Source organism: Notolepis coatsorum, assembly GCF_963971535.1.
Source record: "Notolepis coatsorum genome assembly, chromosome: 5".
In the NCBI taxonomy this organism is placed as follows: domain Eukaryota; kingdom Metazoa; phylum Chordata; class Actinopteri; order Aulopiformes; family Paralepididae; genus Notolepis; species Notolepis coatsorum.
In genome coordinates this window covers 188,263,923-188,289,735 of record NC_140169.1, presented here as the reverse complement: position 1 = coordinate 188,289,735, position 25,813 = coordinate 188,263,923, and the positions used below count along the sequence as shown (strand labels likewise).

At 46.4% G+C, this 25,813-nt stretch overlaps 1 protein-coding gene across 1 annotated transcript in view; it reads right to left on the bottom strand.

Annotated features, from left to right (window-relative positions):
• LOC311228487 (LIM domain only protein 7-like) overlaps positions 1-25,813 on the bottom strand; it is a 185,702-nt gene that overhangs the window by 108,835 nt on the left and 51,054 nt on the right. The window contains 2 exon segments of the mRNA XM_084314390.1: positions 5,633-5,702; positions 8,817-8,887. Coding sequence (XP_084170516.1) covers positions 5,633-5,702; positions 8,817-8,887 — 141 coding nt within the window.

The following is a 25,813-nucleotide window of genomic DNA, read 5'->3' as shown; positions in this document are numbered from 1 at the left end:
CTCTGCAGCTTCTCCGGGGAAGGTTCGTCTGAGGAATCTGACAGTGACGTCAGAGCCGCTCTGCAGGATCCTCTCGGCAGCTTTCCGAGGTGGTAACGGGACCGAGAGAGAGAGAGAGCGGGTTAGCTCAGAGTTCAGTTGGGAACAGACAGGTGACAGGAGAAGTGACTTGTCCCAAACAGATAATCCTAGTGACTGAATCTTCGGTGTAAATACACACTGTGAGCAAATGTCCCAACAACAATCCAAATGATAGAATCTTCGGTGCTAATACACACAGTGAGCGAAGTCCCAATTAATAATCCAAGTGACAATATCTTCGGTGTGAATACACACAGAGAGCGATGTTCAAGCAAAATATTATCCCAAATGAACTATCCAAAAAGCAAGCACTGGGTGAGTGACAGTCAGACAAAAAAGCAGGATCTCTTCAGTGTATTAAACACACGAAAAACGAATAGGGTCAAAGACAGTCTTGCAAAAACTCACCCAGGCGCTGTGCGTAAAGAGAGCGGGATCAAACAGGGCGAGCACGTCGCCACGGGGAACGGGTTGTCCAAGCGGAGGTCTGAGTGGTGCGCGACTGCTTGGAGTACGCGCCGGTACGGAGGGCGCATCTGGCGCGGAGGTCTGAGTGGTGCGCGACTCTTGGAGTACGCGCCGGTACGGAGGACGCATCTGGAGTGCGTCTGAATGCGCGTCTGGAGTGAAGAGCGCGTCTGCGCGGAAGAGCGCGCCGGCTCGGAGAGACGCATCCTCCCGTAGAGTATTAGGAAGCGATGCGCGTCTGGAGTGAAGAGCGCGTCTGCTGCGCGGAGGTCTGGATGCGCGTCTGGGCGTCTGCTGCGCGGAGGTCTGGATGCGCGTCTGGACGTCTGCTGCGCGGAGGTCTGAAGTGGAACACTGGAATACCTCCCGTGGAAGTCTAGAGAGCGCAGTCCAGTGTCTCCTTCCAGGCAAACGGCGACAGGTGGCGAAGGCTTGAGTGCATCTGGCGCGGAGGTCTGGATGCGCGTCTGGACGTCTGCTGCGCGGAGGTCTGAAGTGGAACACTGGAATACCTCCCGTGGAAGTTTAGAGAGCGCAGTCCAGTGTCTCCTTCCAGGCAAACGGCGACAGGAGGCGAAGGCTAGAGCGCATCTCACGCCGGAGATGAAAACAGCATAACAGACAGAGAACCTCCCGAAGGAGTCTTGGTGATAGAGATATGATACGGAATGATACGGGACGACCCGACAAGGCCAGAGGGGAAGAGCGAGGTACTTAAAGCCCACAGGGGTGCTAATTAGAATACACATCAGGTGCGGGAGGTAATTGATAATCGAACTAGAAGTGTGTGTTCGGCACCAGACCAATCAAACACATAATGACAGGTAGTCCAAGGGTGTGGCTGCTGAAGAGCAAACGAGAGTAACGAACGCGAGGGTGGGGCTAGTGAGGTGAGGAGAATGCAATTGATTAACAGAAAACTAAAGGAACAGAGCGAGTAGGCTTAAAGGAACAGAGCGAGTAGGTGAGCAACGGACAAAAACCTCACAGGGTCGTTTATAATTCCGTGGGCAACGTTATATCATTCATCTAGTGTGGGTGATATGATCATCAGAGCAGTTTATATAGAACACGTTAAAAAAAATGCTGAATCTTACCGTAGCTTCCTCATAGCGTTGGGCGATGAGCGTGGAGCAGAGATATTCCTATTATGGGATGTAGAAATACCCGATCCATTTCCAGGTTGTATAATAGTATATACGTCCAAATCATGTTGTTTATCGAGTTATTTGCAACCGATCGACATCCATTGTGTCAAGATGGAGTCCTGCTAATGATAGCGAGTGCCCGGACGAAATATGGGTGAGCACCACTTCATCCGCATCACTTCCTGTTTGGGCGAGCGGCCGATCGGCCACGAGATAGCGCTCTTGAACCGTTGGAGAATTGAGAGGGGCTCACCAGTACATATAATGTCTCCGGGGGAGAAATATGATTTCGATCACAGATTTTTGAAATATTGATATCAAAGACGTGTTACGGCGTCTTCGGCAGAATGAGCATGGCGGGGAATGACGAGTTTCGGCGTCTCCGGCGATCAAAGTGTTAAAATAAAGATTTGAATTAATGAATTTAATCTACATATTATGGCTCTACCAATATGATATTTTTGGGTCCAATACCAACTTCGATATATGGGAGCTTACATTTCTGATAACCGAGATATATACAGTATATATCTGTCGATATATGTATTCGCCTATTGTACAGTAAACATAAATGTAGTCAATAAGAAAACAGTCGGATCAAAACCATGTTTCCCCATTCCCTGCTTTAAGGTGCCAAATTTAGCTATTGTGAGGAATTCTATTAGCCCTTTATTGGCTGTACATTTGCAAATAAATATCTGTGAAATTGTATATTGAGCAATAATATCAGCTGACTGATATATCTGTCTAACTCCGTAAAACACAACAAGCTAAAAGCCATGGTTCATGTTCTGGACTTCTCCAAAACCAATAACATAATCCGATACCATTCCATTCCCAGCGCCCAAAGTAAGGCCTCTATTCCAGCTGGCGCAGTAATCATGCCTTAGGTAACATTCTTTACAAAACTGAACTAACAATTAATGGCAAGGAAATATTGGTCTCATTTAAACAAGCCCAACAAATAACATTAATAAACACAGTAAGCCAGTCAGAAAGCCCCCCAGCCAGAGTCCCAAACCATGCAGAGATAATGATGCTGAAGGAATGTCCTGCTGACTTTGTAATAGCGCCATAATCCTGCTAAATATGCTGTACCCATCCAGCAGCCTGTAATCCTCTCCAAGAGACGCGAGGGCCCTGATTTAAGGATTTCACACAACGAAATGGGAAGGTTTTAGGTGTCAGATTTGGATTAATGGAGGACCTCCATGCTCACTACGCATATTGCGGCCGTTCTATCAAATCCACAGCATTCTTTGCTGAGACGGGGAAAACTCTTGCCATTCTCCTTAACTGACCCCTGGCGATGCTTTGGAGATCTAGCTAAACCGCGGTTCAAATGTCAGGCTACGCATTTCCAAGCCCTGTCATAATAAACTCAAGCGGAGATGGAATGCGTGAGATGTCTGGAGGATAATAAGACACAGTAAAAACCCTCGCGTCCCACCAGACAGATCCAGGCATAACATTGCACCCATGCAACACAAACAGTGGAACAAAACATAGTGAAATGCCTATCACTGCGGAGGCTATTACATAGACATTTAAATGAGCAGAGAGACCCTCGGGGCCAATGAAAATGTCTGTTTCTCTGCTTCTATCTTTTATTTCACATATAGCCTCGACTCGCCAACGAGTTAGTGTGTACGGGAACATCCAGCAACGCGTCAATTACACAGTGTTTACAGTGGGCAGAGAAGCCTATGGAGTCATCTCTAACTCCGTAGCTCCGGGGCTCAGCCCAGCGGGCCTCAAACTCCGGCCCCCTCTCATGTGGCCTGCTTCCCCACCACAGGACTGCAGGCTTCCTCTCCAGCTCTGGTAAAAGCAGAACTGGGCTGCTCCAGGGCACCGCAAACCCAAACCCACAGCTCACTGCACGGCCGTCAGGGTAGAACAGAGGGAATAGTATGCTGACATGGGAAACGTACTCTTGGATACAAGTGAAACCAATAAATCAGGATCTGGAGCCAATGTTGCTAAATATTCCACAAAAACCAGAGATTTCCGTCCCCCCCTTTCTTTCCCTCCCCCAAGCTTTGACTCGGCCAGGGCCAGAGCCTGGTATCGATTTTGTGCGGTGAAATTATTCGGAAAGCAAAGCTAAAAGGACAGATATGACCATAATGGCATCACATTTTCATATTTGAGCGTTAATGGGGCGTGCTTGTAAAGAGGCTTTCATTCAGCGCCTATTTTCATATCCAAGATACAAGCAGAAAAGCACTGACAGCATTCCTCGTGTTCTTTGTCCATTGTATCTTTTTTTTCATAGGCACTGGTGTACATTCAACACATGCAACACACTGGAACAAAAATGCGTTCTTTCTTTCCACACAGCGTCCAGCGGTGAACCTACAGTTTACATCGAGACAGACCCTCTGCAAATAATCCCAGCTATTAAGAGGACAAATACTGTAGACACAACTATTCAAGATTGAAGTCGACTGGCCTATTCAGAAAAAAAACATCAACCCCCCCCCCCCCCCCCTCCAGAGCTGAGATTTAAATACATTCGAAACAACAGACACTTCACTATTTATAGAGAAGGGAGATACGAGAACAGAGGCCCTCTTTAAACTACTTAGGGTAGAGGGGAGACAAACGCTCCCTGGACTACTTAAGGAGAGCAGATATTCCCACAGCAGACAGAGAGAATGAGTAATCTTTAGTGGGAGTGTTTTCCCTTTCTCCCCATGTGGTCTGCGGTAACCGATAGCCCCGGGCCAACCAGGAGCTCTGGCGTTTGGATTTATGATCAGGTGTTTTCAGGTACGAGCCTGGGCATCGGAAATACCACGCGGGTGCTACTGATCAAGAAGATACTTATGTCCATTACCTCAGCAGGTGGGCAGCCAGTTAAATGAGTAATGGCCTGGAAAACAAGCTGGCAGATGTATGTCGTCATACAGATGTGATAGAATATTGTTTGTTGATGTAAATACGGTGTTTGCTGTTTACATCTAGCCCCGCAGGAAGTGGGCCGGAGAGTCTGTTTCTACTACAGCCAACCTGTCATTGTCCTGCCAAACATGTTGTTTGGCATAGCAACAGAGCATTATTGAACCCACAAACAGTCAAGAACACAGACTCTACTCTTCCTCTAAGCAGCTGGACCCAATTACACCCACAAGAGAGCTTTGTGAGGGATGGGTTTAAGGTAGTGACTTTCAAACCCCCCCAACTTCCAACGTGCTTATGGGCAGACACTCCCGAAAAGTTTATTTCATCTGAGCCACTGTGGCCCAAAAGGCCAGAAAAGAAATTAAAAAGAAAGGAAAGGAAAAATAAGAATGAAAAGAAAAGAAAAAGAAAATCTAGATTTATATTCTCTGTGCTAAAACACTGATCTAATCACAGTTATTACCCAAACCAACCCTCCACCCCCACCTGACTTGGCTCCGTCAATCATAAAAACAAATTACTGGTACAAAGACTGTGTGTTTTTGATTGAACAAAACCGTAATTGTGGCAGGCGTCCCATTTAGAGTGCACTCCGATTGTGCCCACTGGCCTTTCAAGCGGCTCGGCGTTTCACTGTGCTTATTAGTACGGACGGATATGAGGGAAGACAAGGCACTGAGGCAAACACCTCTCTCTGCCACTGGCAGCCTCGCCATCTCAGACCTGTCATCTGTCAACCCCCGGACCTCGCACTGCTGCGCAACATCACCACACCCACTCCCCATGGAGAACACATAGCCCTGACGCATCACGAGAGGAGTTGTCATAACAAGAAGACTAAATAGTCTGGAGAGATGATTCCAATTGAACTAAAGATGAACTGCTGTCGATGTTGATGTGTCGTTAAAAAAAAAGTTATATTTTAACGCAGAAAATACATTCTTGGAACAGAATGTCAAGAAAACCAATCTAAATGCGTAAAATCTTACATTTGATAAGAATGAACGGAGGAATTTCTCTCAACTTACCAGTCCAGCGATAGGTGTGGGCAGCCTGTTAACCCTTCTGATGATACCGGGTTTGATGCTGTTGATCAGACTGGGAGAGGAGAGAGATAGAGAGAGAGAGAGAGAGAGAGAGAGAGAGAGAGAGAGAGAGAGAGAGAGAGAGAGAGAGAGAGAGAGGGAGACAGAGAGAGAGAGAGAGAGAGAGAGAGAGAGAGAGAGAGAGAGAGAGAGAGAGAGAGAGAGGGAGACAGAGAGAGAGAGAGTTAGTTGGTTGCTGGCTAGGTTGGTGGGACTGATGAGCAATGGAGAAAAACAGTTGCAAAGTATCTGCGCTGTGTGTGTTTATGACTTCCTTTAATGGTGGCCACCTGGCTCCAGTTTACTAAACAGCCGATAGAGCGCCACGAAGTAAACACGCCGGTTCTCTGTAGAAATACCTTCCCCTCTCTCTGAAACCATCCCTTTCGGTTCAGACACACACTCTCTCTAAAGGTGCTCTACTTGAGTCGTTTCATGCTCTCCTCAAGCGAAGGGGTGCACTGTAAAGATGGTCTCAGATAAAGATGGTCTATTGTGCTGCATGGGGGGAGGTGAAGTATATTGAAATTCATCTCAGGTTGACCCCCCCCCCCCCCCCCTGACATCTAGCTGACATCTATGCCAGCATGCATGAACCGATGATGTGACTGTTGTTCACAAAGGCTAAGAGGGACGAAATCTACAGTAACAACTGAAATCACAAACACAAGCAACCTGTAAACACTAAATGTTAGGCATTAGAGGCAACAATGCAATGAAAGCAATGCCAGGGCTTTTTTTCTTCTTAAAAAATGTGTCTAGCCCCCCCTAATTAAATAGTGTGCAATGTTTCCCACAGATTCTTAGTTTGTTTGTGGTGGCGACAGCCTGGAGTGGATAATACACACATGTCAGGCAGTGGAAAGGACAAAACAAGAGAATTTTTTTAATTATTCAAGTTCAAGTTTCAAGTTTCAAAAGATATATTATTGGTGGGCCTGTCAGATATTGCTGTGTCTTCTAACTCATTTAGCAGAGACTCCGAGGACAGTTAGACATGCTCTGTTCCACAGAGAATTCAGGTGAAGACCACGTGACCTCTAACCTTTAGGACCAAGTTAGTGAATCAGCATCACTGGGAGAAAGTCATTTGAATCTTTCAGAGGGAAAAAACTAACATTTTTAGGGATGTTTTCAATATATTTTCACATCTAAAGTTGGGAGTGATGTGCAGGGCCAAATGGAAACTTTTTTAAATCAAATTATTTAGCATTTTCGAATTTTATCCGCTCTAATGTGAAACGGATTTCTGTACCTTCTTCGTCTTTACTTTTCATCTGTGGAGTCTGTGTAGGCCTACTGTGTACATTTAAGACAGCAGAGGTTGTATACGTCTGGCTACAGTGTCTTGTGTGCATTCCAAATGTCATGGAATACCTACAGTACACAATTTATCTATCTCAATTGACCCTTGTCTGAGGGAAGCAACAGTTCTGATTGGAGGATCAAGAAAAGAGGGCAGGGCTTGACATTTTTGCAAGTGTTGGCTACTCAATATGTTATCAGAGCAAATCATCTTAAAGGTTCTTTGCCTGAAGGGTTAATTTGCTCTTGAATAGAAACCAGCTCATATCTCACATGACACATGCAGAAACACGCATTTTCAACCCTACAAACCCCTTAGAGAGAAGAATGCTTCCCAAGCAACGGTGACAGCGTCTACCCAACACAAATGTGTCAGATCCACCCTGTAGTACGGCCTGGCTTCCTGGAGAGCTGGATCGACGACCTTGTGTGTCTGCATGTTCTCCGAGAGGGAACGTTGGAGTCAGGCTCTGATCAGCAGAATGAATGAAGAGAGCGGTTCTTAGAATAGACGGCTGGAGAGGTCTGGGAGATTCTGCATGGGCCTGTGGTAATTACAGCATCCAGCTGAGTCACTGAAATAACACTATTGTGTGTCCATTCACCACCAGAGCTGCACCACACACATACGCATGAGTAGGCAACAGTGTTTCCCATGCATAGATTTATTATTTGCGGCGGGCCATCACATATCATATCAAGACAGACCCACCACGAATAGATTTCCCAAAATGGACACAATAACATGTCAACAGTGTTTTCTTGTGGACTACTGCTGACTGCTGTGTATCTATTCTAACTCACCCCAGCCAGCCACCTCCACAAATAACCAAGAACCAGTGGGAAGAAGCACAGAGCATGCACACAACACGTACACATCAACACACACACACACACACACACACACACACACACACACACACACACACACACACACACACACACACACACACACACACACACACACACACACACACACACACACACACACACACACCAACACACACCAACACACACCAACACACACACACACCAACACACACACACACACACACCAACACACACACACACACACCAACACACACACACACACCAACACACACACACACACACACACTAACGCACAGACAAGTCACATCCCTCAGGCAGGTGGTCAATGGATTAATCATCTGCCTATTATTCCCTGTGTAGATAAATGTGTCGCTCTGATCCAGAGAAACTCCTGACGTGCAATCTGCCTAATGAGTAAGCAGCGCTCTCTCCGGTGTGGCTTCGGCAAGAGGACGTGCAATTACTAAACGGCTTCTCGCAGCTCTCATTAAATGTGACTCTACCCGTCTTCGCCTCGGTCACATCTGTCAAACATGTGAGGCGGGCGAGCCCTCTTGAAATAGATCAGAGAGCGTAATCCCAAAAAACGCCAGATCTGACATTCAAACAACTCAGGAGGACACAATGCCACCTCTGTGCTGCCTTCTGAAAAACACTGTTTCACATTAACATGATCAACAAACAAACAGTCCCACGGCGTGGGGACTGCCGGGGGGGCGCCCTGGGAAATATCAATAACACTTACGGAAGACTGGCGTCCTGGAGGAGAGCACAGGGGTTCCCAATGAATGGGTGGCTTTAGAGAGAGAGAGAGAGAGAGGGTGAGAGAGAGAGAGAGAGAGAGAGAGAGAGAGAGAGAGAGAGAGAGAGAGAGAGAGAGAGAGAGAGAGAGAGAGAGAGGGTGAGAGAGAGAGAGAGAGAGAGAGAGAGAGAGAGAGAGAGAGAGAGAGAGAGAGAGAGAGAGGTGCCTGGGAAAAGCAAGAGTACTTACTCACACAAGAGAACTCCGTTCTCCAGCGCTGATCGGAAGTTGATGCCCCCAAATGTTTTCCTGGTTACCGCCTGAGGAAAAAAAACAAGGATACAGAAAGAGAGAGAGAGAGAGGGGGGGGGGAGAGAGAGAGAGAAAGGGGGAGAGGGAGGTGAGTAGGGGAGGGGTAGAGGTTGGTTGGAGAAGAAAGGTAGGATGTAGAGAACAGTAGAAGAGGAAGTCAGTGGTATTTCCTCCCGAGTTCCTTGGCCGTCTCTCTCCGTGCGGAGAGCGAGCGTTGTTCAGGTGTGGCCGGGGTTGGTCTGAGTTTGTCACACTTTAGCGAGGAGGGGAAAAAAGTCTTTGGTAAAAAAAAGTTTGTGACGACAAACTGGGTGGGTTGCCGAGCAGCCCTCTGTGCCACAAGGCTGCGAGAGCATCTGGAGCGCTGGTGGAAACATTGCAGTGTTACACTATAACCTTCATGCCTTTCCCATGATCTCAAAACCACCGCTGGAGGAACATTACGAAGGGGAAACACACATGCGTCGTATATACATGACATGGACATTTACACACACACACACAAGCACATATATGTGCACGCACGCGCACACACACGCACACACACACACACACACACACACACACACACACACACACACACCACACACACATTATGTTTACATCCTTGATACACAACAACACTAGGCCCTATTTGTGATGTATTTCACTGTACTTGAAGTCTTTGTAAAAGTGTTATTCCTACTTCTATTAGCACTATCTGGCATTTAACCTTCCTTCAAGGTAATAAAACAGAGGGGACTTCAACGTGTTTCCAGACAGAGAGACTCCTCAGTGTGGCTTCCTGTTCCATCATGTGGAATTAAGTTAGTTGCAAGTTAGCAATAACGGAACTCCTAAATCCAATTAAAACAGGTTGCGGCAGCAACATGAGGTCATATGTTTGATATATAATTGCATTTATGTCACAGGATGACGTGCAGCAGCAGCACCATGGGAGCTGCCACTGTAAAACACAAAGATATGTTTCTATGAAATGTTATAGTAGAAGACATTATGCAATGGTACCCATCTGGCTATATACCACATAAAATATCTACTTTGTGAGAGTGTTAGTGTTAGTGTTAGCGGTAGTGATAGCAGTATTAGTGATAGTGGTAGTATATTAGTGATAGTGTTACTATTAGCAGTATTAGTGATAGTGTTAGTGTTAGTGGTATTAGTGATAGTGGTAGTATTAGTGTTAGCAGTAGTGTTAGCGGTAGTGATAGCAGTATTAGTGATAGTGGTAGTATATTAGTGATAGTGTTACTATTAGCAGTATTAGTGATAGTGTTAGTGTTAGTGGTATTAGTGATAGTGGTAGTATTAGTGTTAGCAGTTGTGTTAGCGGTAGTGATAGCAGTATTAGTGATAGTGGTAGTATATTAGTGATAGTGTTACTATTAGCAGTATTAGTATTAGTGTTAGTGTTAGTGGTATTAGTGATAGTGGTAGTATTAGTGTTAGCGGTAGTGATAGTGGTAGTGTTTGAGGTATTGCTAGTGGTAGTGATAGTGGTAGTGTTTGAGGTATTGCTAGTGGTAGTGATAGTGGTAGTGTTTGAGGTATTGCTAGTGGTAGTGATAGTGATAGTGGTAGTGTTTGAGGTATTGTTAGTGGTAGTGATAGTGATAGTGGTATTGTTAGTGGTAGTGATAGCGGTAGTGTTAGTGGTAATGATAGCGGTAGTATTAGTGATAGCGCTAGTATTAGTGATAGTAGTAGTGTTTGAGGTATTGTTAGTTGTAGTGATAGTGATAGTGTTTGAGGTATTGTTAGTGGTAGTGATAGTGATAGTGGTAGTATTAGTGATAGCGGTAGTATTAGCGGTAGTGTTAATGTTAGTGGCAATGGCAGTGATAGTGGTATTGTTAGTGTTAGTGGTAGTGATAGTGTTAGTGATAGTTAGTGATAGTGATAGTGGTAGTTGTAACTGAGGGGTACAATTCCCTGACTGTATTGATAAGTATGGTATCATTAAACCACTACCGCTTTATGTACTTTAACTACTGGCCATACAGTACACAATATATGAATATGATGAACACTTCCCACAATGAAATCGGTTCCAGTCAAAGGTATTAATCAAGTATTTAATGGAGCAAAAGGTACATATGATACTTATATTACATTTGATTGCACTTGTAAGGCAAATGAGTATTCGTAGGCAAATCAACACTGAATGTCCATTCTCTGGTTACGCAGGAGGCAAGTATACAACCTGGCTCTTAGGGAATTATATCTATGGTACACTGAATGATATAGCGGGATATACTGGAAGGGGTCCTCCCGGTTGTAAGCCGGCAGGGGGGGTAGGAGAGCTGTCGGTAGTAGAACGTCTGGTCAACGATATCTAGGGAGACTTCGAGTACAGAAGACAGTGCGATAGACTCTTGATCCGCAGACGAATACAGCTTGGTTCTCTTGTAGGCTGTAGCTCCACAGTGAAGAAAGCTAGACGGCCTCAGGCTCTCTGAGCGCCGACTCGACATTGACTCCTCTCGGGGGTAAATCCAACACTCACAGGCGTCGGCGATTATCCGCTCCACAAATCACAGTACCAAAGCAAATATATATTCCAGCCGCACAGGGCTATGCAGACGTCGGGTAGGTAATCCAGTGTACATGTCCATTCGGTCCTCGCCTAGATCTCTTCGGATGAAAGCGCCATGTGGTCGGCCCAGCCTGGATAAGAATCTAGCTAACACGAGGAAGCGTTGGAGATGCTGGTCACTTTAGAACTCTAACCGCACGATGCACCATACACAATAGACTATTATTAACTTAATAGAAATACGTCGCACTCGACGGTACAGTGCCAAACTCTGACAATTCAGCTATTAATTCGCACGCGGTCTCAATGCTATTCTGGGGCCAAACAGGCCATACTTCACCGCACGTCGTATCGTGGGTGAGGCTTCACGTTGGTTACTAAGTTTCTGACTAAGTGCCTCTGTATTCACTTACGCCATATTTATATGCACGGTGAACAAATAGTGCCACTCTCATTTCTGTCGCCGTATCCCTGGGCAGGGCCGGGGCTAGTACAGACATGTCTTGTCGGTAACTTTGAACTTGACTCCGGGGGCTGGTCCCCTGGCGCCTGGTCCTTTGTCCAATAGGAGAATGAACTATTATGGGCTATAGTAGGCTAAAGGGATATTCCGTGTATATGTACAAGGAATATACAAGGGATATCAAACGATATACAAATACTATTCAATATATATCAATAAATAAATATATATATTCGGTTTAATCTGATCCTTCGTAACAGCCGCCCCCTAATTAGTCCCACCTAATTAGCTAAGCAGAGACAGATTAACCGCACTGTCCACTACTCAATGTCTGCTGTGAGGGTCAGTCAATTCACAAAGTCATGGGGTCATGGTCGTCATCGATGGTATCGGGGAGCCTTGGCAGTTCTATTAGCCTCGCCACGGGTCGGGTGTAGGTCCGCCCTTGGACGAGCACTTCAGCTGCTCGGACTTTTCCGTCGGCACCGGTGATCACTTTGCTTACGCGGCCAGCCGGCCACATAGCTCGGGGTAGTGACTGGTCGATAATCATGACGACTGTTCCTTCTGTCAAATTGTCTCTCTCTTTTACCCATTTCTGGCGGGTCTGTAGAGACGGTAGGTAGTGGAGTAGGAAGCTGTTCCAAAACTTGTCAGCCAATACTTGACTGTACCTCCACATTCTTCGGCCGTTCGCTTCTTCAGGCCTGTACATTGTCTGGGGTAGCGCGGGGTCCAGCCGCCCCATCAAGAGTGTGTTGGGGGTGACTGGGTCGACATCTGCTACATCACTTGAGACGTAACCGAGGGGCTTTGAGTTCAATACTCCCTCGATCTCCGTGAGGACTGTCATTAAGACTTCTTCCGCCACGGTCTGGGCCCCAAGCACTGCGTACAGGGCTGTCTTTATGGAACGTACTTCTCGTTCCCAAGTTCCACCGAAGTGAGGTGCGTTCGGGGGATTAAACTGGAAGTCAATCTGGGATGGAGCGAGGTGGGTCTTAAGTTCTGGGCCCATAGCTTGGAAGCTCTCTCTCAGCTCTCTTTCTCCGCCTTTGAAGTTTGTCCCGTGATCAGACAATAATGTAGACGGTTTTCCTTTCCGTGATGTGAATCTTCGGAAGGCCATAAGGAATGAGTCTGTGCTCATGGTTGGAAGGAGTTCGATATGTATCGCTCTGGTGGTCATGCATTTGAATACAATACCCCACCGCTTCTCGGTTCCTCTTCCTTTCTTTATATACAGCGGGCCGAAACAGTCCATACCGGTGGAGTGAAAAGGCTTGTCGCCAAGTCGGAGGCGACAGGGAGGTAGGTCAGCCATCCGGGGTATACTGGGCTGTGCTCGCCACTTACGACAGTCTAGACAGGTTCGCTGGAAGCGCCGCACTGCTTCTCTCCCTTGCAGTATCCAATAACGACGTCTGATCTCCGCGAAGACTCTCTCTGCCCCTGCGTGGTGCACATCCTCGTCGTATTTCTTTATGATCAGCTCTGTGACCTTGTGTCGGCTGTTCAAGGCTATCGGGTACTTGACGTCATCCGGTAAGTCTGGGGCTCTCCGCAGACGACCACCCACTCTGATGAGACTATGGGCGTCGCTCTCGGGTGCTAGGTGGAGCAGTCTGCTGTCTGATGGGACGGGCTTTGCTCCCTGTAGACAGTCTAGCTCGTCGGGGAACGAGTCTCTCTGGGCTCGTTGTAGCAGAAGAAGTTCTGCTTCTTCGTAGTCAGCTGCTGAAATGTCAGTAGTGGGCTGAACCTCTGGGTGGTGCCACAGAAATGTCTTTAGCTGCGCACTCTCTAGGGTGAGGCAATCGTCTATGTCGGGGTCTGTGGAGACGAGTGTGTTCAATCCACAGAACATAGATTTCTTGTTTTCGGCCTCCTCTTTACTCGCCTCCCGTGGGGTGGGTGTAGGCCACTCTTCTTCCGGGAGCTTGAGAAACTCTGGTCCGTCACTGTAGAGGTTGTGACGGGTGAGGTCATCCAGGGACATTCCCCGGGTGATGATGTCAGCTGGGTTGTGTTGTGTGTCCACATACCTCCAGCTCGCTACTTCTGTTAACTCTTGAATCTCTGTGACTCTGACTCCCACGAAGACCTTGTATCTGCACGAATCAGACCGGATCCATGTGAGCACTGTCGTGGAGTCTGACCACAAGATTGTTCTTTGCACCGGAATGGTGAGTTCACGTTGGATTAACGTGGCGAGCTGCGCTCCTGCTAGGGCTGCGCAGAGCTCTAGACGCGGGATAGATTGTTGCTTTCGTGGGGCTATTCTTGAGCGAGCCAGGATGAAAGCAGTATGTATTTCTCCTCCCTCCTCTCGGGCACGCAAGTAAGCCACCGAACCGTAGGCTACTTCGGAGGCGTCGCTGAAGACGTGCAGATCCATCTTGCATGTCTCTGGCCTCACTGTGGGTGGGAAGTAGCTGCGGCGTATGTTAACACCTGGGAGTGAGCGGAGTTCCGTCTCCCACTCTCTCCATGTGGATGCAAGGTGTTCGGGTATGGGGTCGTCCCAGCCCTGGTCCTTGTCCCATAGTGCTCTTACAATCATCTTTGCCCTGGTGGTGTAAGGTAGAATACATCCCAACGGGTCATATTGTCTGGCGAGTGTTCTGTATACACTCCGTCTGGTGGTCGGTATTGCCGTCGACCTTCCCTGCTCCTTGGTCAGGGGTTTGTGTCTATAATGGAGCGAGTCTGTTTTGAAGCGCCAGACTAGTCCTAGTGTCATTTCTTGGGCTTCTCCTGGGATGGTCGCCATCCAGGTCTCGCTGCTCGCTGCCTTGTCCTCGGGGGAGAGGCTGCGCAATTCTTGCGGGTCGCTGCTGGCCCACTGCCTGAGATCAAAGCCGCCTTTGATCAGGGAGGTGCGGAGCTTGAGTAGAAGGGCCTCGGCTTCTTCTGGCGTCGAGACGCTTTGCAAACAGTTGTCCACGTAGAAACTATTTCCTACACTTTGTCGGACCTCTTCATCTGCTGCTGGGTCCTCTGCGACGTGTTTTTGCAGTGCAAACGTAGCACAGCATGGGCTGCATGTGGTTCCGAAAGGGAGGACTTCCCATTGATAGATGGCTGGTTGCTCATCCCCGATCCTCTCTCTCCATAGGAACCGCAGCAGGGGCTTGTCCTCCTCCACTAGTCTCACCTGCAGGAACATCCCTTTGATATCTCCGCTGATGGCCACCTTGTCCTGGCGGAAACGTAGTAACACGCCTAGTAGAGAGGGGCCGAGTGTTGGGCCGGGCAAGAGCTCTTTATTCAGATTTTGTGATCCGATCTGGTAGCTGCAGTTGAACACAATACGATCCTTGCCGTTGTGGTGGACCTTGTGGTGCGGCACGTACCATGATTCGGTCGTCTGATCGGCCTCTTTAATGTCAATTTTCGTTATGTGTCCCGCTGTGATTAGCTTGTTAATCTCAGCGCGGTACACAGTCTCTTGAGCGGGGTCTCTGGCTAGGCGCCGCTCTGTGTTCAATAGATACCGCTCCGTCGCTTCTTTTGTGGCGTGAAAGGTAGGCATACCCTCTCGCCTCAGGAGTGGAGTTGCGTATCTCATCACTCCGTTGACGTTGACTCTCTTTGTCCCTTGCTCGAGGAGGGCTATAGCGTAAATGTCTTCCTTGGAACGAATGTCTTTCTTTTCGTTCTTAAAGGGCATTGTCTCTAGTGTCCATAGCCTCTCGACATGCTGCAGGAGAGTGGTGTCTTCTTCTGTCACTCTGGAGTGGAGGCAGTTAGTGGCTGCTGTTCGGTTAAGAGACTTAGCGAGGGGGCCTTGTAATGTCCATCCTAGGCGGGTCTCGACTGCTGCAGGACAGCCTCTGGGTCCTGTGTGGACTCGGTCTATCGGGACTATGAGGTCTGCATGGTCGGAGCCTATCAGCAGGGTCGGGGTGGCACCGTCTATGAGCGGGATAGGTAGTTGGCGCAGGTGCACATATTTATCCATCAGTTTGGCGATGGGGTAGGTGTACTGCGACAGGCCTATTTCTTGGCTGGTGAAAGCATCAGTAATCCTATACCGTCTCTCTGGCTGCCCGCTTGCTGCGATAGTGAAGGAGACATTCTCGCCCTTTATCGTCTTTAGATCTCTTCTTATTGTCCGAATCGTCATCTGGTTTTCGCTCCCCCGCAGCCCCAGCTGGGCCGCAGCGGACGCGAGGAGAAGGGTCTTCTCTGACCCGTCGTCAAGGACGGCGTAAGTGTCCATGACCTTATCTTGGTAACTCAGTGTTACGCGGACCACCTTTAAGAGCACCTGGGCGCCCCCGCTGCTGGCGGGGTCAATGTACATAACACTTGCCTTTGTGCTGCTGGAAGGTGCAGGCTTTCTTCTGTTACTGTCGTGTAGGACATCTAGGTGGGCTCCGTCACACCGACTACACCTCTTCTTTAAGCGGCAATCGGCTGCCATGTGACTGCGCGCACATCGGTAACAGCGTCGGTTGGACTTTATCCATTGACTCACTTCTTCAGCGGTCATCTTCTTGAACAGGTCGCATTGTGACAACCAGTGTTCCTTTTCGCAGTACGGGCACACCATCTTCCACTTCTCTTTCATCGAGGGGGTACTGTGGTTCTTGCTGCTCGGTACTGATTCTGATTGGTGCCTGACGGTCACCAATCTTCGGCCATCGTTTGCTCTCCTAGGTCCCTCTCTGGAGCTTGGTGTGCTCCGCACGAACGTATCCAATCGTAGGCTGCTGACTTCTCTCGCCAGGAAGTCGGCTAGGTCTAGGAGGGATGGCTCGGGACCGTTAGGATCACGGTGGTCTCTTTGCCGCCTGAAGCGCTCTTGTCGGGCGGGCGGCAGCTTCTCTAAAATCCTCTCGACATTAGAGTTTGCGTATAGTTCGTGCATACCCTTTTCTCGTTGCGCCCCCAGCATCCCTACCAGGGATTGTACTTTGATAGACAGGTCGTCTAGTGAGCGATTGTCTGTTGCTGGGGGTAGGCGGTCAATATGCCTTATCTCTTGTATTACGTAATCCCATATGCGTCCATATCTTTGGTCGAGCGCTGCTAGAGCCGCTGTGTATGGGGTAGTAGAGGTGGCATAGGCCAGCGCTATGTTGTGCGCTCGGGGCACCTTCAGGTGCTTCAATAGGATAGCATACTTGTGGCGTTCATCAGCTACGTCAACCATCATTGTCTCTAAGCACATCCGTAACTCCGTGTACTGTGCTCGGTTCTCATGGGTGAAGTCTGGAAACGTCGGTGTGCCAATGTATGACGCCGTAGATGGCTGGCACATCGGTGAGCGTTGGAAGAGAGGCCTCCTAGGCGAGTCTCCTCTTACGCCTCTCGGTGGGCTGGTACCGGCAGGGTACCATGGCCCGCGTATCCAGGTGCTATTCCTCGGGACTGGTCGTGCGTCATGCTCACCCGTGAATAGAGTCGGGGGTCTGTAGCGCAGAGCCGCGGGGGTAGAGCCTGGGCTGTACTGGACCTCCTGGTCCTGTGGAGTACTGTGCTGCTGTCGGGCTTGACTCTCCTCCTCTCCCTCTTCTTCTTCTGTCAGGTCATCTAGATCCTGTAGTCGTCTATTTAGCCTCTCCGCGGTGTACACCGTTCCTTCCTTGTAGCTGGGTCTCACTGGGACCGGTCGGGGAAGGGGTTCGGAGGGGGGTATAGGCTCTCTCTGGTGGTCGAGTTCAGGGTCGCTTGATCGGTTAGGGGAGGGTGCCCTTGACCCGTGTCTTGACGAGGCCCTGGAACCCCGTGCGGAGGGAGGGGGTGTTGCCTTGGCGATCAGCTGCTCCATTAGCTGCGCTTGTATTCTGTCGCGCTCTGCTTCTCTTTGGGCACCGGCAGCGGCACGCTGGGTGTCGGCCCGGTCTCTTGCCATATTCTCTTCCGTCTGAAGGCGTCTAATCTCTAGACGTATACGATCTTCGTCGCTCCGTTGCTGCGCTTGAATGCATTCTCTTTCCATGGAAGAATGTTCGCGCTCACTAAGCATCTGTGCTTGGAGTCGATCGCGCTCTGTTGAGGCTGCTAGGCTGGCGAGGAACGCCTGTGCCAGCATCTTGTCCGCCTCGCTGGGGGAAGACGCTGGTTGAGGTGATCCGCTCCTGGCAGTACTCGTTGGAGATGCGTTCTCCTGCGGGGAGTCCTGGAGCTCTATCTCCTGGGCGCTCTCCTCTTCTTGTACCGTGCAGAGTTCCATCTCTGGAGGGTTGTCTTCCTCCCGGAGCTCTCCGGGGACTACTTCTTCGGTCTTGGCGGGGGATAAAGTCGTGTCAGTTCCCTCCTGGTCCCCACCGTGAGCTTGGTCAGTTACATTAGAACCCACTAGGGCCTCTGTGGTCGGGGTATCCTGGTTGATAGGGTCGGACATAATTTTACTTTCTACTTTTACCGCGTTTACCGTCTGTAGAAGGCTAGGTAGTATACTGGCAGCGTAATCCTCTAAGTACTGAGGTGGCTGCCGTCTACGCTGCGGGCGATTTACTTTAGGAGGACCGTTTTGTGGAGTGTTCATCATAGGCCATTTCAATATTAATACCACTATATTAATATTACACTAGTTACCCTCCGGCTCGAAGGACCAATTGTAACTGAGGGGTACAATTCCCTGACTGTATTGATAAGTATGGTATCATTAAACCACTACCGCTTTATGTACTTTAACTACTGGCCATACAGTACACAATATATGAATATGATGAACACTTCCCACAATGAAATCGGTTCCAGTCAAAGGTATTAATCAAGTATTTAATGGAGCAAAAGGTACATATGATACTTATATTACATTTGATTGCACTTGTAAGGCAAATGAGTATTCGTAGGCAAATCAACACTGAATGTCCATTCTCTGGTTACGCAGGAGGCAAGTATACAACCTGGCTCTTAGGGAATTATATCTATGGTACACTGAATGATATAGCGGGATATACTGGAAGGGGTCCTCCCGGTTGTAAGCCGGCAGGGGGGGTAGGAGAGCTGTCGGTAGTAGAACGTCTGGTCAACGATATCTAGGGAGACTTCGAGTACAGAAGACAGTGCGATAGACTCTTGATCCGCAGACGAATACAGCTTGGTTCTCTTGTAGGCTGTAGCTCCACAGTGAAGAAAGCTAGACGGCCTCAGGCTCTCTGAGCGCCGACTCGACCTTGACTCCTCTCGGGGGTAAATCCAACACTCACAGGCTTCGGCGATTATCCGCTCCACAAATCACAGTACCAAAGCAAATATATATTCCAGCCGCACAGGGCTATGCAGACGTCGGGTAGGTAATCCAGTGTACATGTCCATTCGGTCCTCGCCTAGATCTCCTCGGATGAAAGCGCCATGTGGTCGGCCCAGCCTGGATAAGAATCTAGCTAACACGAGGAAGCGTTGGAGATGCTGGTCACTTTAGAACTCTAACCGCACGATGCACCATACACAATAGACTATTATTAACTTAATAGAAATACGTCGCACTCGACGGTACAGTGCCAAACTCTGACAATTCAGCTATTAATTCGCACGCGGTCTCAATGCTATTCTGGGGCCAAACAGGCCATACTTCACCGCACGTCGTATCGTGGGTGAGGCTTCACGTTGGTTACTAAGTTTCTGACTAAGTGCCTCTGTATTCACTTACGCCATATTTATATGCACGGTGAACAAATAGTGCCACTCTCATTTCTGTCGCCGTATCCCTGGGCAGGGCCGGGGCTAGTACAGACATGTCTTGTCGGTAACTTTGAACTTGACTCCGGGGGCTGGTCCCCTGGCGCCTGGTCCTTTGTCCAATAGGAGAATGAACTATTATGGGCTATAGTAGGCTAAAGGGATATTCCGTGTATATGTACAAGGAATATACAAGGGATATCAAACGATATACAAATACTATTCAATATATATCAATAAATAAATATATATATTCGGTTTAATCTGATCCTTCGTAACAGTAGTGATAGTGATAGTGATAGTGTTAGTGATAGTGACACACACACACACACACCTACACACACACACACACACACACACACAAACACACACACACACACACACGTCACACACACACAGAGAAAACAGGTCAAACAGGCCATAACAACCAACCAAATTGATCAGTGGCGCCTCATTTCAAGCTTTTAAGTGTTCTTGAGAGATAATGCCTACTTAAGTAAAGTGCAGAAATGTGAGAACAAGGGAAGGAGGAAATAGTCACATTGGTATTTTCAAACCAGGTTGTGTTACAGCAGAAGAGTCCTAATTAGAACCCAGATTGCACCATTTTAGCCAAGGCCTAATATTGTTCCTCATTCCCACAGCATGATATCATAGCGAATTAGATGAGATCAGTAACTTGGCAAATTAATTGAACTGACTTGAGTAGTGAAAGCTAAGTGTCCAGGCTAATTACAACAATAAGCTTCCAATCATAATGAAATTGAAGATTTGCTGTGGAGAACTGAACTTAAACTTAAAGAAAATCTAAGAAGAAAAACAAAGCGACTGTCCAGTTAACTGAAATTGGAAGTCTATGGTGACACATGGTGACACTGTTATTAGTTTAAAAATCCTTTATTAAATCATGGATGACCAACGGTACCCTGATGAAGACTCGTTTTGGAGTGAAAATGTGTTGTTCATCCATGATTTAATCAAGGATTTTGAAACTTGTAATCAGAATGAATGAATGAATGAAAACTTTATTTAACAGATTGCAGAATGGGTACAATACAGTACGGCTCAATACACACAATTGTTAAGGGGATGCAGACCAGAGAAAGACGTTTGTCTTGTTTACATCAGGGTCCCCCATTTCAATTCATAGTGAAAAGAATTCACAGAGTGCCTCGGGTCTAGGCTTCATATTGAAATTCCCCTACTGATGATACAGCTTTAAGAAAAACAACAATATAAGATATTATCGTCCAAAAGAAAGCTGAAAACACGCATATGTTGCAGCTTTTAGTTTGAACATGTCTATTGTTGTTGCTTGACAACAGGCCTTTGCTACAAAGCTAACGTTACAATCTCTGGGAAAATTCAAGCATTTTGATTCCAGCTTCCAATCAGAACTGATCAAGTAAGCGGCGATGGACATAATAGTGTTGTAAATTGACCAGATGTCTGTGGTCAGTGCATAGAACTATCCTACATGTCTGTGGTCAGTGCATAGAACTATCCTACATGTCTGTGGTCAGTAGGGATGGGTACCGAATTCGGTACTTTTGAGGTACCGAACCGAAACACGTCGGTACTACCGAGTATCGAATCAAGTGAGATACTTTTTTTTTTACTTTTTTCTTTTCATGTCAACGTTCACACACACTATATATGCTTACCTAGGATTTGACTTGATTCAACAACAAAGCAGTCGGAGCAATGGCAAGCCGAAAACTGTCGAAATTGTAGTTATTTGAAGTTTGGATTTTTTTTTTCACGACTGAGGTAGGTAAATTAAATTTCTTGAGACTAAAGTACCGAAAAAAGGTACCGTTGGGTACCGGTATCGATTCACAGGTACCGGTACCGGTACCGGTTCAAATGTGAAAGGTACCCATCCCTAGTGGTCAGTGCATAGAACTATCCTACATGTCTGTGGTCAGTGCATAGAACTATCCTGTACATGTCTGTGGTCAGTGCATAGAACTATCCTACATGTCTGTGGTCAGTGTATATAACTATCCTACAGTAGGGGAGAACGGGGGACGTTGTCACACGGGTAGGTTGTCACATTCATTATATTTCACCACCAGAGGGTCCTGTCTGCCATATTTTGGTATTTAAATGTCCAGAATTGGGGTCAGAGTTCACCTACATTGTCATCTTTGGAATGAAACAGCTGAACTTGAGGTGAGAGGACTTTTTGTGTTTTTCATGTCCATTTGTAAATATTCCGCTCCTCAGTCTTTTTCTTCTAGGCTTTTACACAATTGGTTTATAATGAAACAATTATTACCCTTACAAAGTGTGAAGGGATAGCTATAGTTTAGATTGTTGTTAGCTAGCTAACTAGTTGTTAGATGGCTGTTAGCCTTGATGCTATCAAGACATTCCAGTTGGAGTTGGTCGCAGGGGCGTATCTAGAAAAAAAAATTGCCGTTTTTTTTTGCGTTTTTTGGGTGAAAATGGGCAGATTTTGTAACTATTTTATTTTTAACTTTATTTCGGTTTTAGGGTTAGGGTTAGGTTAGATGCATCTGTAGCACTTGTGTTAATACCAGTAACAGCTGTTTGCCACGGGCACAGTTCTAGGTTCGAATGCGACAAGGAGTAATATACACAATTAAAAGAATTGTAGACCAGAGGCAGAGTTATAACAATAACCGGTGTTTTAATTAAAAGCGCGCTAGATAAACAGTAATAATATATACGTACGTAAAGTACAACTTATGCTTTGAAGTATCCCTTTTAGATTAGGTCAGTAACCTTTCCTTGCGGGAGGGTTAGGTCGATATCAAGGCCTAGGTCGATTGGATCAACACATTGGGGTTCATTCAGACGTCTCTGAGGTTATCATCGGTAACTCTATATTAGTTTATCAGGGAATGCAAATACCTTATTAGGTGAATTGGCCCGTTAACTCTTTAAACCAGGAAGTGATTCGGCGATAATCGAGGTCTATTATGACATCACCACAACCGGTTCTAGAAGGTTCTATGTTCTAGAAGGTTCTATTATAACATCATACAATGGCAGAATATCTATATCCATATATCCAGTTAAATCAATTCAAATACAAAATACAATATCACAACATAAGGTGAACGGGATTGCCTCCCTTGGAAGTCCTTGTAGTCTCGTTCAGTTCAATCCTACCGGACTAGTGGTGTAGCAATAGTTGAGCACTAGGTGAGCCTCATGGGTATTCACAGCAGGCTGCCATTAGTCTTATCAAATGTTCCGGGGTTGGCTCGCCATCGGGTATCTATCCAGCTGAGCACGCTTGGTGAGGGGTGGTCTGGACTGCTCCGGGGTGCTGGTGGAGACTTGCGGCTTCCAGTCGGTTGGTTAGTCCGGTCCGTCTGGGTGATGTTGCGGGTCCAGTGGTTGAGGAGAAAGAGGCTGGCTGCTTGAGAGCTGGCTGAATATATAGGAAACCAAGAGGTTCCGGAATGTTCTATATGACATCATAGGATGACATCACAAAGGTTCCAGAACCTTCAAATCATGACATCATACGCTATATACAGGAAGTGGGACCTCATGGTAAAACAGGAAGTGGTAGCAGAGATAAACAGGAACTATTTATGTAACTGATAATTATGAATCTGAACCTGGGGTTACATTCTCCCCTTCTATCCTAATGCACGTCCCTGTGCATATTATCCCAGGACTACATTATCACAATCCTATGGGGTTTTGGGGAGTCTGGGCCTAGAATATTTTACTGTCTAGAAAGTTCTTACCTACTAACATTAACTATTTATGTTCCTATGCTAGTTATGAATCTGAACCCGAGGTTACATTCTCCCCTTCTATCCTAATGCACGTCCCTGTGCATATTACCCCAGGACTACATTATCACAATCCTATGGGGTTTTGGGGAGTCTGGGCCTAGAATATTTTACTGTCTAGAAAGTTCTTACCTACTAACATTAACTATTTATGTTCCTATGCTAGTTATGAATCTGAACCCGAGGTTACACATCCATCTGTATGGAGAATGGGAGGGGTTTGTCTGATGTTAAGGCCTTAAGAACATCACCCACTGCCTTTGGAGCAAGGATGTCTTTGACCAGAGCCTCTGCCTTTGTTCTTCCTAAAGTAATTTTCTTCACTATTTTGGAATCATGTAGAATCTTTTGATTGAGCTTGTTTTTTTTTTAAAGAAAAAATTTATCATTTAGATGCCTTTATTTCATATTCGACGCAGACGGTAGGCTATATATAGCACATTTTGTTTGGTTTTCAGTTTTCAATCCATAATAAGTAAACAGAAAAAAGAAGTACACAACCACATTATTTCAACCTAATAAAACTATGTTTATTGTCATTGTTTTAAGAACACAAGGTGACTTGGTAATACTCACATTTTGAGTAAAAAGAAATGGCGTTGCCCTCTCCCTTTTAACATGTGCAATGTTAAAATGAAATAAAAAAATAAATACAATTTGTTGATTAATCCCACTGGTCACAATGGTGACCGTAATAATGTGGCTCTGAAAATTTTACTGAATGATGTATCAATGTATTTCCAGCTAAATTGAAATAATAAAGGGTCTCAATTAAATATGTGTAGTGTAGAGAGAGAGAGAGAGAGAGAGAGAGAGAGAGAGAGAGAGAGAGAGAGAGAGAGAGAGAGAGAGAGAGAGAGAGAGAGAGACGTTCAAGTTAACATGCAGCCCCATGTGTAGGAAAATAAACAGCTGCCTACCTGTCGCTGTCAGTGAGATCCCTGGCCCTGTTTTGCTTTACTGAGCTCCGTTATTTGGGGGCTGTAGTTGGTCACTTTAAGCTGCACACCGGAGCATCTTTTAATCCAGCAGTTTGCTGTTCTCTGATATTTTCGGACATTTCGTTGATGCGTCGCTCGACACTTCGATCTGACATGGGGATATCTTTTATCCTTGATTTGATTGTCTTTTTGTTTGGCAAGCCTTCAAACAAAACATCTGAGCTACAGAGAAAAGCCTCCTTGATATACTCGCCATCAGTGAATGGCTTTCCACATTTCGCAATGCAATGAGCAATGCGATAGCTTGCTTCAGTTGCGTGGTTTTTAGCAGTCGTGAACACTTTGAGGGTGCTGGCTTGCTTTCCATACCTGGCCACGGCACGTTTAATCGATTCTGCCTGATCTTTGAAACTTTTTTGATGCTTCGTCTTAAAAAGGCGTTTCACACCTGACGTTCGGCAAACTACATTTTCTAAACATAAGTGTCCTTCTGACACACAAACCCGTAGTCATCTGTCCACGAGGGCTGGAATGCCCGAATTTCCTTTGTTTTAACTTTCTTAGCTGGCGGGGTTGCCATCATACAGAATGCAACTGCGGCACTGTGTGATTACCTGTGAACTGCCCGAGGGTGCGGGAGGCCAGCTGACTGCTGACAGCTGAGCACTATGGGATGTACCAGGTCATGGGGTGTGCAAAACAGTCGACTTACAAAAAAGAACCTGTTGGAGGATTTCAACAAGATAAATGCGACAACAGTGCAAAATATTTCACTATAATATTTCAAAGCGAAGTAAAAAAATTAAATAATAATAATAATAATTATTTTTCTGGGGACATTTTTACTGGGGCACAACTGATTAATACTGGGGCACGTGCCCCAGTAAAAGTGGTCTAAATACGCCGATGGTTGGTCGTCACATTTTCTTTGGGGTTGGTTGTCACATGTTGTGTAGGCTATTATTGTTAGGCCGATTTATTGTGTTCTTATTTTGTTATTTATAGGATGGCCTAAAGATGTGTTTCCTGTTTATGTTCATGTTAAGATGCATTAAGTTATGTATTTGTCAACTTGTCAATGCAATTAAACTTTCAAATTTAGTTCTGCCTTCTTGTCTTCTTTTTAAGATTTTTCCCATTAAAACACATGGTGACAACCAACCCCATAGTGTGTGACAACCATCCCCATGATGGGGTTGGTTGTCACAATGTGTCAGAGTGTCTTTGATAGGTGATTAACTCTTTGTTACAATACGTTGGAAAATTAGAGGGATACACATTTCAAGCCAACATCTTAAGCTTCAATTTAATGTAGGAATGACTATTGAAAGATGTTTTGATGAGCAATTCACACTAGAGTAAAAAGTGTGATAACTATCCCTGTTCTCCCCTATATGTCTGTGGTCAGTGCATAGAACTATCCTACATGTCTGTGGTCAGTAACGCTGAGCCCGAATGTTCGAACGTTCGAACGTTCATTCGTTACGTTAACATCCGAATTCTAAATCAAAATTAGAATTTAAAAATGTTAATACAATTTTTTATTTTTTATTTTTTATATATATTTCTTTTATGTG